The sequence below is a fragment of the Symsagittifera roscoffensis genome, chromosome 4 (assembly GCF_963678635.1).
Source record: "Symsagittifera roscoffensis chromosome 4, txSymRosc1.1, whole genome shotgun sequence".
NCBI lineage: Eukaryota > Metazoa > Xenacoelomorpha > Acoela > Convolutidae > Symsagittifera > Symsagittifera roscoffensis.
In genome coordinates, this window is record NC_087065.1 from 39140830 (window position 1) to 39160212 (window position 19383).

Genomic DNA, 19383 nt, shown 5'->3' on the forward strand with positions numbered 1-19383 from the left:
GTATATTTTTACAAAGCACTGGAGTAAAATCTGGTTTGAAACTCTTTGCAAGATTATTGAGGAAAAGAAAAATTTAGAGATTCGTGTAACAAAAGAGAAAAATGGTATGGGATTGAAAGACGCATCCTTTTTTAACAACGCAAATTGAGGCAATCCATTGCAACTAATAACTGCAAAAGGGCGCCACAAATCCGGAGCACAAATAACTTTTACAAAAAGAAGGTTAAAAGCATGCTTTTCATCTCTCAATTGTTCCTTTGAACGTGAACTGAGATCAAGAGTGGTGTATAAGCTTACTTGCAGTGGATTTATCTCCACCTATGTAGGCCAGACAGTGCGACATTTAGCCACGAGGATTAATGAACAACAAAAAAATGACGAGGTTGCAGTGATGGGGTGTAGTGAGGAGTTAGGTGGTACTGCTGAGCTGAAATCAGAGATTATAGAGCAAACAGGCAACACTCACAAGCTTCTCAAACTAGAGGTTTCGCATATTTTGAAGGAAAGGTCGAAAATCAACACGCACGATTGTTTCAAAAGCCAAAAAAAATTGGCAAAAATTGAAGTCCCTGTATAGCATGGCTAAAATTCATGAACATGACATGTCAGAATCAAAAACAGTCCCAATTAGAGAACAAAATTATTTTAAAGTTTCAGAATTGATTTTGAGAATCGAGAATCGTCCCAAATAACGAAAAAAAAACCCATTGAAAAAAGTCTGAAATTTTCAGGAAGTTGACAAGTTACCTTTGCAAGTTGGCTAGAAGACCTCATTAGTAGTATTATTAGTAGTAGTACAAGTTATAAACTGTTTTAACACAAAATTAGTAGTTAACAACCAAGTAAGTTATTTACACTATAGTGAAAAAGTGTTTCTCTATTTGCGGTTTCAACATATTGGGCTAGTAATTTAAACTGATATCCGTGCTTGAACGAAATTTTTGTCAGATTTGACTTACTGTTAACAATTCATTGATCATTCTGGGATCTGTGAGTTTTGGTAACTTGACATTTCGGTTCAGTAGAATTGTGAAGATTTAACCCGCGTTATAACGGAGAAGTAGATAGTTCTAGATTGAAAGAACTTGCTTCTTGACTGAGAGAGAATTGAAAAACCGAAGTCCAAAAAGCTCGATGTTTTGTTTGAATCTGTATTTTATACTTCTCTCATTTAAGTCTCCATTTGTAACCCATTGTGTAACACATGAAAGCAAAGTATCCATACATGTTATTCGAGTTTGGTTAGGATACCATATGAAGAACAATAACGCAGTGAAAAGGAAACGTAAAACTAACTTAACCAATTTTTAAAACCAATAGCAGCGCTATAAAGATTTTTGCGCCTGACAGAGAAAAATAAGCCATACCGTTTTTCAGTTTCTTTTTTAGATTGCAATAAGATCGATAATTGAAACATTTTGCTGAGGCACAAGTTCAATGTCTAAAAAAGTGCTTATAAATACAACTCACTGATGCTGTAATTTTGCTCCTGTTCGGCTCAAATTAGGAACTTTCAAGAAATTACGTACTCTTTTATGGTAAAAAAGGTAATTGCAAAAAACAGTATTCTTATTGGGTATTAAACTAACTGACGAGCTTTCCTGTTTAAGTTAAGAGTGAAAGCGTATTATAAGTTACCAGTCAAAGCGCAGTGGCCAAAGCAAAAAAATTGTCCATTTTTCAAGCCCAAAGGTCAAAGCCAGAAAATAGTCGGTTTCTTTTTTTTTGATTTTTTCATGAAAACAATCTAAAAACCATACAATGACAGCTTAATCTTTAATTATCTTATGATTAGAGAAAAAATATTCAAAATAGAAACAAAAGTTTAGTCAATCTTTTATCAACTCTAGTCTTAGGAAAATCCAGGAAACTTTCGCTATTCGAGATTTCGAAACCAAAAAATTAAACTGCTCAAAATTTCCAAACAAAAAGAAGACCTTTAGAAACATTCCTCGCTTTGCTCGACTTTTCCCTGCTTTTTTCCTGATTGATTCCGAATTTCAAAAAACAACTCCCTCAAGTACTGAAAACTTGTTTAATTTGATCAAAAGATCAAATGTGCCAGAACAGAAAGAAAATCAAAAATGTAAATCAAATCCTGCTCGTTAATTCCGGAAAATACAGCATTTTTACAATCATTTCTTTAACAGTGTATTCCATCTGATTTTGAAATAATTTATTTTAAAATAATTGAATAACAACATCACATTTAACCAAAGTTATGTCTAGCCATAAACTTATTTTTGAGGAATTTGAGAAACACAATTAAATTGCACGTTTTAAAAGTTATGCAGACCAGAAGCAGAATACAGAAAAATCATCGACGTCATCAACCAATCTGGGAGCCGATGAAGTGCAACTGAAGGATTGACCTAGGGTTCAAGCTGTCTAAACGAAAACAGCAGAATCCCAAATATTCGTGAATTTGAACGGCCCAAAATTCCAGAGGACGCTTAAGTAGTAGTTATGAGTTGTAATAACACAGCGTGAATTAGAACCGACACCATGCCCAACGACAGGGAGGAAAAATTGAAAGTTCTGTGTAGACATCTGCGTTCTGAAATGAATTGCGTGATAAAAACGATGACATTAACTCAATCTTAAAGACAAAAGTTTTGGACACTGAATGAATTCTCATCAAAATATGAGGAACTGATGGAAACAATTGTTCACAACCGAGTTAATTGTAGCTTCTGAAAAACCATTGTTTTTTACATCAGGAAAAGGAAAACAAATATAGATCTCAAAAAAGAATACGTCAATTATTCATACGGTTTTAAATTTGGTTACCAGGTGCCTAAATTAAACATATTGATCAAAAACAACAACAATTCGGGCTTTTTAATTGGAACAATATACACCTAACAGATGAGCTTGGTGTCCTGTATTTGCACAATTGCCTTAGATCCTTAATTAGTCAATGCTCAAACAACCTTCCTCGTCCAAAAAAGTACAACTTTTCTATAAGCGTAAGCATAACAATTCCGTTAATCGGATCTATCCATATCAGCGTTCACATAAAAATTAATAGCTGTCAAAGTCATGCCATGCCCCAAACCGCCTTATCTAACTCTGTTCAAGGCTAATATCACTCAAGCTAGTTAGGAGGATTTCGAGTAAACAGTTTGGTATTTTAAGCTTCGCTATTATGATATCAATCAAATCAATTAACTTCTTAACTAGCTTCTTTGCACTCAATTTTACCAATTGTGATGATCTTATTATATTTCAAGAATTAAGCAAATTTGTTAAAATTAAGAAGTTTGTAAAATTGCATTTTTTTCCATTAGGTCTCGTTCGGTGGTTCGCACTTTCATCCTGATTATAGCGCCACTTAAGAGCACTTTTACACAGTTTCATTACAATTCTTATTACTAGTTTTATTTATTATATTTTATTAGCAAGAAATCTTTTGGGCTACGGAGATTGTAACCCAAATCCAGGTCTAATCTTGAACTTTTATGACATACCAGAGAAACATGGAGTTTAGAAAAACAAAAGAAAAATTCTTCATCTAAACTTCGGGAGTTTAAATAGAAAAAAAGCCTAATCCTAAAAAACTAGTCAACACTTGTGGAGTGAACACAATTTATGGATTCACTGATACATGGTTTAAGGACTCGAATGACTTTAACTTACGAACACTAGACATTGATCAGTTTGTCGCTTCCGATCTGGTAGATCAACAGTAATAAGCAAAAAGGCAAAAAGCGGAGGAGTAATTATGCTCGTTCCTAAGATATTGAATCTTAAAACACGCACAGACTTTAACTTGCTCCAAAAGAAATATGACAGTATCTGGGCAGAACTTATATCATTAGAAAAGATAATTGAACGATCAGCACTAAAAAACAAATTTCACAATCCAACTAAACCTAACAAAACAGAATTTATCGAAGAACTTGCTTTATCGTTAGATTTTCGGAATAATTCAAATATTGTTTTAATTTGAGACTTTAATTTGAACTGATTTGAACTCTGAAGAAAGAAAATCTTTGTAGGCCGTTTTAATGCTTTTTTACACAAAAGTGGCCAATCAATCAAAACCAACGCGTTCAAAACACTAATGGTTTATTTTATTACAGTTTACACTCAGTAGAATTGGAAAACAAAAATTTCATTTTCGCTCTCCCAATTTAAACTGACCATCTAGCTACAGTTTTAGCAAATGAATTGAAATGAAATCATAAATTTTTGCGTAAAATCAATCATAAATTAAAGTATTCAGGGAACAACTTTAAAATTGCTTTAGCAAACATTAATTGAAATCGTTCTACAGGCGAAACAACCCTGAAAAAATATTCAAAATATAATAAATTCCAGTATAATTAATTGCTCGAAAAACGCACCACCAAAAATTGTTTTTATTTGAAACGACCAATCAAAAAAAAACTTTAAAGACAAAATTATTCAATCCAAAACAACTGAGCAACCGAAAGGAAATCTTATAAATGACACTAGAAACTCTAAAAAATCAGCAAAATAATTTACATTGCTAAACTGCTAATACATTAAACAAAAAGATTCTTGAATTTTTTTTGGAGAAAAAATGTTAGCAATAATTATGAAGTAATCAACAGAAACACTATATCAACTAAACATGACAAACAGCACTTTTTCTAACACTTTATTAGTGAAGTTGAGTGTAAGAAAAGACTGATTAATCTCAATGCAAATCAAACCACCTGGGGCATCTGACATACCATCGTGGGCTTTAAAAGATGGATGCAATGAAAAAAAACCAAACCTCACATTCATTTTACAAAAGTATACATAAAAGTCAATTTACAAAAATATGGACCAATACACAAAAAGAGGGCCCAAGAAGGAACTGAGAATTATAGACCAACTTCAAAAACAGGTGCACTCTCAAACATTTTTGAAAAGTTATTATACAAACAGATCAATGAATTCCTAATGATTATGATTCAGCTCAGTAACACTCAATATGGTTTTAGAATCTCATATTCAACAAGTGACGCGAATCTTTTTTGAATTGTATTCTTCTGCAAATCAATGGATAAAATACTTTTGGTGCCGTATCTCTATCAGATCTATCTGAAGCATTCATTTATTCAACATCATTTATTCAACATCATTTCTGCACCAGCAATAAACATGATTCAAAATTTCATGAGCAACAGACAACATAAAACTGTAGTAAGCAACACAGAATCCAATTTGATCTCTTTCCACCAAAGGGTGCCGCAAGATACAAATTTTGGACCCTTTATCTTCCACCTACGCATCAATGGTTTCAATGAAGTTTTAACCGAAAAGTTCGAAGTAGTGCAATATGCCGACGATACAGTAAAGTTTTGTGAAGCTGATAATGTTGATAATGCTTTACAGTTATTACAGGAATAATGTGAAAAACTGTCTCTGTGTTTTAAAAGACAATTTTCGAAACTCAATACTGAATAATTGAACTGATCAAATTAGCAAGAAACATCAAGCTAGGAGCAACAATACAAAACTCATTTTTATTTTATATTATAATAAAGTAGAAGAAAAACCCCAAGTAAAGCATGTGGGGTAATTTTTTTTCAATTTTTTACATTCCAAGGTGAAGTTGAAATTATTTGAGAAAATTGGCCCGTGGAATCAAAATGTTACAATAAACAAAAAGAACGCTGACAATCCAAATTGATTACTTTAAATGAATGCTCTATTAATGAGCCATTTGCATTACCCAGTAGTACTCCTAAGCGGTACAACAAATAGTCCGACAAAATCAATTGAAAAACAACTGAGCTGGGCAAGTAAGACCTGCTCTGACAGAAAAATTCTATTCATCATCTGATCTTAATCTAAATTGCAATATACTACCAGTTTCATTGTTTCTCAATTGGAAATTAGTCTGCTAGCTTTGGAAAATCAAACAACCTTCTAGTAGCATATACAAGAATCCAGTACGAGAACAACAAAATTGATTAGAACAAGATAACCAAAAAATGAAACTACCATGAAAGATTCAGCCGTCAATATATCGAGAACCTGTTTTTTTTTCAGAAAATCAGTTGTGTAATATGTTACCGAATTGAAAGCACAAATGCAAACCTTACCAACCGCAGCTTAACATGTAAGAAATTTGAATTTAAGAATTATGTTCTATCTATTTTCTGTGAAGAGCCCTCTATGGCAACCTATGAAAAAACATCGTGGAAACAACCTCGTGGAAACAACCTACGGAAAAACATCGTGGAAGACAAAACTATTATTGTTACATTATTATCCTGTAAATATTTTTTAAACATGAGCTAAATTTCATGACCTACACTTGCATCATGTTATTGCTTATCATTTTGCAATTAATTGTTCATTTTTTTATTAGTAAATTTTCGAAATTTTTTTCAGATGCACTCCATATTAGATTAAAAATGAAACCTGGCATACGGGCTATGGATATAAATCTTGAGGCCTAGTAGAAAGTTACTACCGAAATTGCTTCTCGGTTCATTGGAATCAAGCTCTAGCATTATTTTACGAAATCCATTTCCGGCAGACGAAACCTAACTTTTTTCACGACCCCTTTGGTGCCATCAGAAAAACTTAAGGTGTGTTCGGCCGAAAATGAATTTCGTAAAATATCCCCAACGTACACCTTTGACGCAATTATATACTTATTTTGAAGAGGAGCGCGCGCCGAAAAAGCTTAAAATTAGTTAAAAAACGTGCTAAACACTGAAAAGCATTGCGCTAAGAAAGTGCTCGGAAAGTTGGCCTACCCTAGATAAAATCATAGATTCGCGAGTGACTTCGTTTAAAAAACTAAACTAGAGGCTGCCGTGAATAGTGACTATTGTAAAGTATGTATTGAAAATTGTTCCATAATTTCAGATAAAAATGACGACCGTCGAACCCAAAGCCAACATAACAGATGAAATATTGGATGGACTGAGTGACCGAGATATCAACGATCTGGCTATTTTCTTGAGCGATCTTGATACGAACTCAGCAGTGCTAGGTACTGGAGAAAGTGTTCCACCAAGTGAGCGAACTGCTTACCACTCGGATAAAAGCGCATCGGACGGATTCGATCGAAACAAGTTATTGAACTTTTTGGACAAGCAAGCCGCTCAGTATCAACCCAAAGGCCACTATGAGCCGTATACAGGTGAAAAGAAAGGCAAGCCTTACCGAGCCAAGAAAGAGGTGCGAAAATACGAAGTTCGAGGTGATCAAGCTGATAAAGTCCCAACTGCCGAAGACTGGGAAATGATGATTGACGCTGCCAGCGAAGAGGATATAGCAGATATGGCTGCTCTACTTGGCCTGGGCCATTTGGTTAATCAAGACCAGTACCAGGCTGCTCAGATGATACTGGAGGAGGATAAAAAAGAGAGATTTGGAAATAAAGATGGCAAGAATACTAGTGGCCTTGAAGAGAATGTTGCCTTGAAATCAACTGGGAAGATGGAGACTCTAACTCCGTCCAAAGTTAAAGGTGGGACAATTAAAATGGATATACCTCTGAAGATTGGAAGTGAGATTAATACCGTGGACGTGAATGATGTGGTAAAAAGAGCATCAGACAATGATCAGAGCTTGACTGAGATTAACTTGAACAACATCAAGAATATCTCCAAGGAGAAATTCGTGCGTTTGTTCAATGCACTAAAAAACAACCGCACAGCTAAGAAAATACAGTTGGCAAACACGCGAATGGAAGACTGTGTAGCTTTTGCACTGGCCGATATAATTGAAAACAATGATGTCATCGAGGTGCTGAACGTTGAAAGTAATTTCCTCTCTGGAAGTGGAGGTGTTTTGCGACTTTGTGAGGCTGTTGAGAAAAACACTACTCTGAAAGAACTGAGAATTGCAAATCAGTTCACAAAAGCAGGTCAAGCAGTAGAAATGAAACTAGCCGATATGTTGCAGGCCAATAAGACTTTGATTAAGTTTGGTCATAATTTCGATGCCCCTGGACCTAGAAACTCAGCAACGGCGGCTATACAGCGGAATGTAGAAATCAGCCGGAAAATAAGACGCGGCGATTTTGATGACTCTGCGCGACAGCCTGAAGTCTCTGAAAAAGATCCTAAGGCTAGTGCTCAAATGGAAAGGAAAAAGGAGCAGATGAAACAGATCCTGGAGAAAATGGTTGAAGTCGAGCAGAAAGAAGCCGAGCAAGCAGTTACTGCTAAGCCTGAGTCGTACAAAGAACGAATGAAGGACATGGTTCCGAGATGGGAACGTCTAGGAATACCAGATCCCAGGCGACCAATCTCTGTGGATCTTACTGACGAGCTAACGAACATGATGGAGGACGATACTGCTGGAGGAACTGGATCTGTAGCCAGGGACGATGAAAGCTCCAATGCTGGAAACGAAGATCCCTCAATTGGAGGTGAAGACGACTCAAACAACGAAGATGACGATGAAGACGACGATGATGATGACGACGACGATGATGATGATGATGATGAAGACGATGGAGGCATAGTGTAAGCGATACATGAATTATTAACATTGTAAACACTATAATTTTACGCATAATTTCAATCTTCGGAGTTCAATCTATTGGTCAAAGAAACTCAATTTATCAATTCGAATGCCCGTTTTGTGAAAAAAAACTAACACTAACTACTGAATCAAGCGTGAAATCGTGTAATAGAATTTTATACAGCAAAGTCATCCACTCATGCTATAATTTTTGATACAAATTTATTAAATTATAGTCCCTAGCGCTGAATTTTGCTTTTGTAGTTTGACTGCTCGGAATTTCACTACCAATTTCAAATGCTTTGTTTTTCAATCAAAGAATTATGCGGTTGTTTCAATAGTGACTGGAGTTGAACTCAGGCTTGTGATGTTTAATTCGTGGTCAGTATTCGGGATTTATACAAACTGGAAAAAAATTAATATAAATTTAAATTTCTGATTTTCTTTTGATCAAGTCGTTGCACCTGCGATCCGCACGTTACCTCAGAGCGGAGAAAGAATTATTACTAGAAAGCTAAGGTGGTCATTTTTTTAAAAATATATATAAAGATGAGCGGCATGATTTTAACGTACATGGCCTTTTGGCTACGCGTAGGAGCACAATTAAAAGTTGCGGAAGCAAAAAGTTTGTATAAAATGTCTTTTGATGTCTTTTTAAGTTCAGTTAATTTCCATTGCTACAAGGAAAGCAAACTCTCCCAGTGGAATTAAATTTTTTTTGATCCAGTTCTCTCAATTAGGTTTATTTTATCGAAAAAAGTTTTAGTCATGAATTGTTCTTGAAATTCAAAGAGGTTTAAGGACATAGTTTTTCTTAAAATTCGAAAGTTGAAGTTTTTTTTCTCAAAACAAGTCACGAGCAGTCTTGGGTTTAGATTCAGTTTTTGAAACACGAAAATTAAACCCATTGGCTGGATTATTTATTTCAGAGATCATCGTTAGCTTTACCATATCATTGTCTCGTAATTTTACCTTTTGGTTTTCAAATTTGTGTAAGTACATGTAAACCAATAACATTGTTTCGTTTCGTTTTAGCTTAGAGCGTTGTTCGCGGTATACTTTGGTAATTTATATTGGTAACTTAATGAAAGGAACTTTTGGTCTAATATATACTGAGGGAGGCCTGTTTAACGTAGTCAAGAGTAAAGTAATGAACTTGCATGTAATCGAAGCTGTATTTCTTGATTGTAATATAAAATGTCGAGATGCGATTATGCATGGCTATATTAAGGTGCTAATTACTGCTAACTCATTTGAATGAACGAATTTAAGTGGAAAATATTGCTTTACAATGTAATTTTCAATGACTAATAAATGATAATTATTTTGACGTATTTTAGATTAGTTCATGCGACCACGTTAGTTAGTATCTCAATAGCAATTAGAATAAATTCAGTTGCGCTGTTTTAAATCTCAATAAGCCTACAAAGGTATCTTTATATCACGAAATACACTCAATATGGCAGGAGGAAAATCAGGAAAAGATTCGGGAAAGGCCAAGAGGTCGGCAGTGTCCAGGTCTCAAAGAGCAGGCCTCCAGTTTCCGGTCGGTAGAATCCACCGTTTCCTCAAGTCCAGGACCACCTCGCACGGAAGAGTCGGAGCAACTGCTGCTGTTTACAGTGCCGCAATTCTGGAGTACCTGACGGCGGAGGTTCTGGAACTTGCTGGAAATGCGAGCAAGGATTTGCGAGTGAAGAGAATTACTCCCAGGCATTTACAACTGGCAATTCGCGGAGACGAAGAGCTCGATTCGCTTATTAAGGCTACAATTGCAGGCGGTGGTGTTATTCCTCATATTCACAAGTCACTCATTGGAAAGAAAACACCTCAAGGAAAGATGTAATCTGCATTACATCACATTACTCTGCTGTCTAAAATATGTCGTGGACTAAAGTTGCATAGGAAGACTGAATTGGAACTTTTGAGTGAGGTTATTAGTGTTTGTTTTATTTGTTTAAGACTTTTAAATGTTGTTTCGTTCTTTGATTAGTTTTGTTCCGAAGTATTTGAAAATAGATTGCAAGTTTTGATATGATTGCTGTGATCAAGAATTTCAAATTTATGTCCGAGTTTTGTCAAAAAGCATCGAAAGCCGAAGCATATTAATCTACAGGGTTTTTTATAAAGTGCAAACAGATATCATTTGGATCTCCCATACTATTTTGTCCCTAGTACCTAGTAATGAATACCCTTACGTATTAAAAATTAAATCAAATTTAAAGATATCCTTTCATTGGGTGCCGGACATCAAGCCGACGGGACTTCAAGCCGAATCGTAAAATAAGGGACTTCAATTCGAATAGTTCCTTATAAAGTCGTGAAATTTGATTAATTTGAAAACTTTTTGAAGAATTTTTGAATTTCATGATATTTCTTCACTAATTATTGGCGTTTTCATAAAAATTAAGCCTCCAAATGATGTTTCTGAAAGTTGAAAAGTAAAACATGGTTGAAGGCCTTTTTCATGGCAACTGGCTAGAAAAGATCACTTAAATTAACTAGATTTTTCCGATGTAGTATCGTATAAAACTTTAATCTTATAATGTATAATCGTTTAAAAGTCATGTGCTTAAAATGCACAACTTTGAGACGTAAAACAAAAAGCTTTTTTTTTTTGCTAAAACTTCCCGCCTGGCTGGCCATTTTTGAAAAATAACTTTTTCAAGCAATTTTCAAAATCGTTGACCGTAAAAATGTGCGTATCAGATCCAGCACCTAAAAGTTTTAGTGTTTTGCTCCGAGTCATTTTTAGAAAAAATAGGATTCATACGAAACAAATTGAGTTCAAGTCTGAACCAAGATAAAGAGCTTCTAACTAGATTCGAGAGTAATTTTTGAAACCCTAGTCGCAAATCGCGGCTGTCATGATACCATATTTGACCTCTACAAATTTTATGTGAAAATCCGTCTAAAAATACACCCTAGGCCATAGGCTCTCATTGTTTGATGAAGTGTTACGATTTTGTTTCCATTATAACTTTTTAAACCGCATTAATTTAATCTATGAAGGTTAATTTGATTGAGCTGAATATAGGCCATCTACGATCATAGTTCGGACAACGGCATCATTAAAATTAAGTTTAAGTTAATGTTACTAACTCTTGTACTTCTTTTTGCCTGTAAAATAGTTCAACAAATTCACTGACTGACTGGAAGTACCTTGCTTTATAGTGATGTTGCTTTTAGGATAATTTAACAGCAATGCTCTACGGTGATGGGTTCTAATACTGGTGGAGGCTCATTTTCATGTTACATTGATATTTTTCTCACTAGTTATCGGTTTTTTGTTAGTTATCAATAAGAGGTCAAAAAATTTTTTTTGCATAAGTGAGTTAGAGTGAGCTGCTATCGGTGTAGCCTCCAAACGATTGTAAGCTGTCATTTTTAAGTGATAATGACGAAAGTTTTCACCACTTATTTAAGTCACGTTGATTTTTTTCGCGCTCAAATTTGATTTTTTGCGATGAAGGCAAATCGAGCGCTTATGAGTAACAGAAGATCGAATTATGGTTAAAATGGTATTTAATTATCAGAAATATCAGCGAAAAAATCGATACCATTCAATCCAATTGTTTCTCATTGGTTTTGATTTATAAAAAAAAATCAGTTTTTATTTCGACAAAAGCGTGAAGTTCAAGGAGCATTGACATGTATTTTTCAATCCGAAATTCGAAACTTTGAAAACGTGGTAAAAATCTTTTTTTTTTGGTTTTCTTGAATTCATTGATAATTTTCTATCCTTCTGTTGGCTGTTATGTGTACTACGATTAGAGATGACGTAATGTGCTAAAGTTTGATCCGACAATTTGAACCATGATTTTTGCCATAAGTGGTGTTTTTAAATTCCTTATTTTATCCAATAGTCTTTATTCACTCCTCAAAAAACACATCTTCAACCAGGATAGTCGGGTGCTGAGCAAGTAGCACAAAAAGACCCGACCACAACAGAATAAACATATATTTTTTTGCATAAATTTTTTTGGTTCTAGCGGAAGCTGATCTAAACGAAAGCCTATAAAATAAATATTTTCGATAATAAGAGCAGAATAGGCATATCTGAAAACAATTTGTGTTTAATTAAATAATTCAAAAGCAAAAATGGTATAAGTAAATTTTTTTTCAATGTTTTTGCAGAATGTTTTTTTCAAAAAGATTTTTTTCCGTTTTCAATAAAGCGCTAGAGGTTTCACAATTAAATTTTCCTGGGGTAAGTTTATACGTCTGGTTTGCGTACTAGCCTGCTCGCTCGTTTTATTAGCTTAACTTTAGACCGGAAATTTCAAAACCGTTTTCCTCAGCGAATTTGCGTACTAAAAGCCTGTTCGCTCGCTTTATTAGCTCAAAGTTAGACCAGAAATTTCAAACCAGTTTTCCTAAACCCGTTGATTTGCGTTTTATAAGGTTGCTCGCTTGATTTATTAGCTCAAAGTTAGTCCAGAAATTGTAAATCCGTTTTCCTCGACCTGCAGAGATTTTTTGATTGGGTACATTATTTATGGTACAGTCACGAAACATAGAAGTTCAAACTTTTGATTTTCAAGCGATGAAATGCACGGCAATTTTTTCGGGTTTCTGCCGATTTCTCAAAAACTATTATAGATTCACGGTTGAACTTTTGACGTGGGTTATATGAAATTGTTCATCAGGTTATAGCTGGATAAAAAAACTAAAAGTTTGTTTTGAAAGTGTCGGTTGGCCGTTTAAGTAGAGGGCGTCAAAGAGGTGTTCCTAGTGCCAAAAAATCTCCGTAAACAGCTGTTGAATAACGAGCTTCATCTACCCCATGGCAAAGTATCAACCGTGAATCTAGTAGTTGTAGAGCAAATAGCAGAAACGAGAAAAAGATATACATTTTTTCATTGCTTGAAAATTAAAAGTATTAACTTCTATGTCACGTGACTGAGCCTGATTTTGCGTAGAAAACAAAAAAGTAGAAGAAAACTCAAAAACGTCTGAATACAAAGGCTTCCCAACTTTCAATAGTCGGAACACTGAAGTTCGTAAAGTAGTTGGGTTTGCTTCAAATCAATTTTTTTTTTCGGGAATTAGGGTTTTCCCCCATTGTTGTGACCACGTCACTGAAAACGGCAAAAAGGAACTGTGGCGTAAGATCAATATTTTGTCCAATTTTATGTTTCTCAAAAATTGCGGTTTACTATAAAAACTCCATTGATTGCAATCCGAATTCCACTAGCATCAAAAGTCGTTTCAGTGTGGAGAAAAACGTTTTTCAGACTACCGTAAACATTTTCAGACTACCGTAAACGTTTTCAGACTACCGTAAACGGTAGTCCATCTATAGTTTTTTTTAATATACGATCTATAGTTTTTTTTTAATATTTAACTTTTTTCGCTAGTTACTAACCACTTCAATGGCCTTTTTATCTGAAAAAAGAACAACGGATGAAGACTATTTTTTTGAATTTAAAGCTTATGAATTGATTCATTTCAAGTTTTGGCGTCGGAAAATTAAGTGCTACTTGGATCTCAACCGGCTAAATTTAACTGATTGTCGGAAATCCGCTTTTAGTAAGCAACGCCCTGTATTATGTAAATGTTGGGGTCGCCCAGAGTACATGTTCATTTCTCTCAGGAAATTACCCGCCAAAAATCTCGATCTCTTCAAACTAAGGGAGAGATGGATCTAATTTGACTCTACCGAAATTTTTATACCACAAAATTTATACCTATCATAATAAAAAGTGTATGCTTTTCTAAGCTCAAAAACTGAAAACATGCTTTTGCAAAGACAGAATATAATTTCTGCGATAAAATAGGAAAAATTCATACCATTTTTTTTTCAAGACAATTTAATGCTTGATTTTATTATAGTTTTAATCAAAATTAACCCAAATTTGATGGATCCTTCTTAATTTTGAACCATGGCTCAAATAAAACAGTTTTCTTGTCCAGAAATGTTATGTAAAAATTCTTAGAAGGAGCAGAATTTATTGAAACTTTATCAAAACCTAATCGAAATAAATAATATATTTTACATATTTATCCTTTTTTTCTTTTTCTGATTGTTATAACTTGCTATTTTGCAGCAGGGGAGCTTCTGCCATGAAACATCTTTACTTCTTTTCACTATGAATGCCCATTATTGATATTAATAGATGAGTTAAATTTTAGAATTGCGTTCATCAGCTTAGTGTATCTTAGGCAATCTTACCCACATTTTTGTTGTTTTTGGGAATTCCTCAAATCCACATGGTTTCTCTGACAAAGCAATTTATTTTGATCTTCGGCCCTGGCGTAAAGCTAGAAAGCAATTTCTCGGTTAGCATTATAATAAAATTTTGAGAAAAAATTAAAATATTGTATTATACAATTATGTTTTCTACCTTGTGTCAGTCATTCTCCCAGGAAAAACTGGCGTTTTTAGGTCTAAATTTCGAATTTAAACTAAATTTAAACAATAAGTCATCAGTAAACTTTTCTCTTTTGGTGCGTGTGTGTCTCTGAAACTTTAAACATGTCAAAATTTGAAATCCGCAACTCGTGAATACAGCAAATTATTGCCGATTCCGCATTTGCTATCGTAATCCGCATTTGAAAAAAAAAACAGTTGTAATGCGCAAACTGGGGATTTCGCTTACAAAATGCGGATTCCACATACAAAAAGCAGTTTCTGCGACTACACGTCTAACTTTTTTATGGATATCGTTCAGTTTAATTTAGATTCCGCCAAATTTTCTGCTTGAGCAAGCGGTTTGGAGATTTTCTATGTTGTAGCCATTTGTCTCTAGATTTCACAGCAACAAAAAAAAATCAAAGAAAGTTAGCACTGTTCCGGATTCCACGACAAAGCTTTGTCCAGTTTTATTGAGGACTCCGTTTACAAATCGAAACAAGACAGCTCGTATCCGGGCGAAACCCTGAATGTTCCGACTGCCTTTTAAGGTCTATGGAGCAGTAATAACATGAAAAAAGTTAATATAAAAAAAATAAATTGATTTTTTTTTTTTTAAATTTGAGACTTTGTAAAAATCATCCCCCAACATGCCATACAAAGTACAGAGTGATAGATTTTGCTGCTAGTAACAATTCAATTATGGCAAATCAGCTTCTTTCAACCAATTTGAATTAATTTCTAAAATGGATAAAATCTCCGCTTACGCGTTAATAACGCGAAATATATCGCGCGTTAATTGTCCCAAATTGGCCAAAATTGCATTCTTTAAACCCCCATAACTTTACAAAAAATGATCACAGGTGAAAAATCTTTTCAAATTTAAGCTCAAGACATTAATACCTTTTGAATGATATTTAAACAAATTCCGTCAAAAATGGCTAGTTAAAAAGTCGAAATTTGTCTGAAAAAAAAACCACCCCGAGCTCAACTATTCCGCTACTTTCGTTACGAAAGTCGGAAAAAAAACACAGATTGGCTTTGTGATGTCAGACTTAAATTAGACGGGAATCGAATGCAAGTTAGGTGCAGAAAATATGCTTCAAGAGTATTCATATGACAAGTTGCTCTTCTTTTGCAACCATTTTTGTTAAGCAAAAAATAATTTGCTCAATTTGGCATGATACGGTTTCAATGTCGCCCAGTATAAACTTTCACAATACAGTGCTGATTTCAATTAACCGGACAACGCGAACCTCATTCGGAACTACAAAATCATTTTTCTCAAATTGGGTTAAGATTAGACAAAAATGAAAAAAAAAATTAACTCAAAATTTCGGCAGAATTAATGATGCATTTTTTGTTCAAAACTCTCACCCAAATTTTTTCCAAAAATTGGTCATTTTGGTTTTTTAAAACAATTTAAAATTTCGCTGACACTGCTTAGTTAATTGACGAGGTTGAGGTATCAAAATAAGTCTCTTACAAGGTCCAACAAAGTTCCAGAAGGGTACAACTACCAAAAACCTGAATAAGAGAATTTATTTTTGTTGATAGCCAAAAAATTTATTCTTGCTAAGTAAAAATCAAAAGGTTTTCTTTAAAAACAAATTTAAGCAATATTTTGGAAGTTTTTTTTTGTTGGGCTGTATAAGAGGCTTTTGGGGTTAAATTTTTGTTGACGTTGACCATAAATTTTGGTTGAACATATTAATTCTGGTGAAATTTTATGCAGTTTTTGTTTTCCGGAACTCTGTTTGTCCGGATAATTTAAATCAGCGCAGTAAACGCGCATTTAAAGTTGCTTTGTGTTTCTGATTTAGTGGCGTCTGATGGGGGCAGTTTGGTTAGGAATTTGGAGATCCCGATTAGAATTCAGTATTTGCCAGATGTTTTTCGTTTCAAGGCGATTGTTTTCAAGGCTCTTATTATTCTATGTTTTATCTTTTCAACGTTTTCTCGATATATTCGAATTTATCTCAGCGTTTTTCAATCCTTGATCATTGATTTTCGTTGTGGAACATCTGTGACGATAACCTGTGTATAGCCAGTTTAACTCAAAACTGTTATCAAACCATGCCTCGAGCCTTTCGCTGAAGGGGCGACGAGCTGTAAATCCAAACCAGGCATGGCGCACTTGGACAAAAAATCAGCAAAAATGTTTGCGATTATAAATCTACAGTTAAATTATTACAAAATCGGCAATTTTATACGATTATTCAAGCGTTCGGCTTTTTTTCTACCCATCTGTTATTTTTTTCAACTATTTTTTTGTTGATCTTGTCTGATTGTTATGAAATTACATAATTCCAAACATATTTGGACTTTATGCACTAGCTTGTCAAACCATTGGTTCGAACATAAATCGATATTTGTAAAAGGCGGATAGAAAATGAAAAGGAGCCAATCGTTGACATTAAAAAAAAAACTAGTTTTTCTATCGTAGTCTTTTGCAGTCTTGGAAGTTTTGGTCAATTGAGTTCGAGACTCAAGTCAAATCAGATGCATTGTGGAGATGTGACTGACAAGATCTTTGGTGTCCAGTCTTCCAGAGGGGTCGTCTTTGAGGCAGAGAAGGCACAGACGTCTCAGTTTGGGGTTGAGAGAGGGGGGCAGTGCAAAACGCACCTCGCGGGGCACAATTACCTCATGTCCTTGGGGACCTTGCACTGGCTCAACTGAAACAGGATTCACGTTTTTGATTCTATTCACAACAGCAATTTAGGCAGTTTTAAATTTTCATATTCCCCAAGATTTTCGTAATATAGAACGGGAAGAGCACAGTAGTTCGTGTTTTACGGGTCGAAAAAATGCAAATCATTTGTAACAGAAAAAATGCATTTTTCCGGACTGTTCAAGTAACAAGCATAATTACTTCCGGAGTGGTGATTAAAATATTATAAATGTATTGAATTGAACTAACTGGGGTTTTGTAGTGTAGAAAGCTCGAATAATGTCGCACCGAACGAAAAAACGTCACTAGTTGTAGAAATCATTCCCACTTCTCCTTTGATGACCTCTGGAGACGAGTGTGGTGGGCTGAATGGGAAACTTGTCGCGTTCTTTATGCGCTGACAGCAACCAAAATCTCCCAGTTTGAAAATCACCCGGTCGGCCGAAAAATCTCCGGGACTCGTGTTTACTTCTGGTGACTTAGGACCCCGAGTTGCAAGCAAAATATTTGCAGGTTTTATGTCCAGGTGCAATTTTTGTAGCTCATCGTGGATATAAAAAATAGCTTGTGATATGTTCTGGCAGAATGTGTCGATGAACTGCATGTCCGTTGGTTTCCCAGTGTTTTTCGATCGAGATGATTTGATTAACGAGTTCAAGCTGCCGAGGTCGCAAAATTCAGTCAACAGATATTGTCTGTTGCGGCCAAGGATGTTTGAAGTTCCATGGGCGAAGTACTTGATTATATTAGGATGTTTAGTAGCTTTCAGTGTTGTGGCTTCATTCCGGAAAGCTCTGGTGTCTTTTGGCGCAGCTTTCGCACTGGTGTGGAATATCTTGACGGCGTATATTTTTTTCGTTTCTCGGTCGTTGGCAATAAAAACCGAACCAAAAGCACCCGAGGAAATTTTATCGGTCATTTGAAAATTTAAATCTAAAAGTTTAGTTGAGTTTTTCGCTTTTATCTGAATGAGCAGGTCAAGGCCACTTTCATGTGACTCCGAACTTGAAGATTGACCCATAGCAGTTTTAAGCAACCATACGATCAGAAAAAAAAAGAAGCCAGATAATTTGATATTCGTTTTTTGTTTTGTCTAGCAATCTGAACTAGTAGTTCAATTGAGCGAGAACATTCAAAATTGTCTTTGTTATAAATTTAGATGAATTAGATGTAATCGTGTACACTGGCTTAACGCATTTGCTACCGCCAGGTTTCTGCTCAAATGCGTCAGAGTAAAATTGCCTGGTGTTTATACGCAAAATTTATTGAAACTGACGCCAAGCATTGTTCGTCAACTTTTTTAAGACAAAAAATTTGTTAGGCTCGCACACAGTATGTATGTAAGTAAAATATAGTTAGTCTGCAGGCGGCATCGGACTGAGCTTACCTCGCATTCAATTTGACATTTGCTCGTAAATGTTTAAGAAAATGCTTTTTTTTTTTGCTCATATGCGCATTGTATTGTCCATTTGCTTAGTATGAAATGATTATGATTAGGTAAAGCAATATATTTAACTAAATATTCGCAAGCGTTAAAATAAATTTTGCTCCGGTTAAAATTTTGTCTACTAAATTCTATGAGTTTTTTCATCAATTCTGTAGGAGATTCTAGTCAATGGACATTTTCAAGGCATGTTTGTTTTTTAAATAGCCTCAAATGTAAATACTATTCGAGGTTTTTGTTCCGACCACTTCTGGAAATGAGAGGGAACTATGGCGAAGGGATTTTTTTCAAATGCATTTTGAATACCTCAAAGAAAGCTCCTAGCTGCTGAAGTGTTAAACCGCATGCAAGCTATTTCAGCCGTATTGCGGATTCCAAAAGAAAATTAAATGTCTGGTTTTCGAGAGAAATTGGGATGCGTTTTTCATTGTCTAAGCCAAGTTAATGAAATTGAGTTTAAGC

General features: G+C 34.8%; 3 protein-coding genes across 3 annotated transcripts; 2 read left to right on the plus strand and 1 right to left on the minus strand.

The window, feature by feature from the left end:
• Positions 1 to 6843: 6843 nt before the first annotated feature.
• Positions 6844 to 8892, plus strand: LOC134843736 (tropomodulin-2-like). Its single transcript, XM_063859990.1, has one exon. The coding sequence runs from the start codon at positions 6847 to 6849 to the stop codon at positions 8452 to 8454; it is 1608 nt and encodes a 535-aa protein (XP_063716060.1). The 5' UTR covers positions 6844 to 6846; the 3' UTR covers positions 8455 to 8892.
• A 1015-nt stretch (positions 8893 to 9907) lies between these two features.
• LOC134844875 (histone H2A.Z-like) lies at positions 9908 to 10294 on the plus strand. Its single transcript, XM_063861693.1, has one exon. The coding sequence runs from the start codon at positions 9908 to 9910 to the stop codon at positions 10292 to 10294; it is 387 nt and encodes a 128-aa protein (XP_063717763.1).
• A 6846-nt stretch (positions 10295 to 17140) lies between these two features.
• On the minus strand, positions 17141 to 18677 carry LOC134845136 (uncharacterized). Its single transcript, XM_063862014.1, has 2 exons — positions 17727 to 18677; positions 17141 to 17481 (listed from the first exon to the last, which is right to left on the minus strand). The coding sequence occupies exons 1-2, from the start codon at positions 18496 to 18498 to the stop codon at positions 17297 to 17299; spliced, it is 957 nt and encodes a 318-aa protein (XP_063718084.1). The 5' UTR covers positions 18499 to 18677; the 3' UTR covers positions 17141 to 17296.
• Positions 18678 to 19383: the final 706 nt, after the last annotated feature.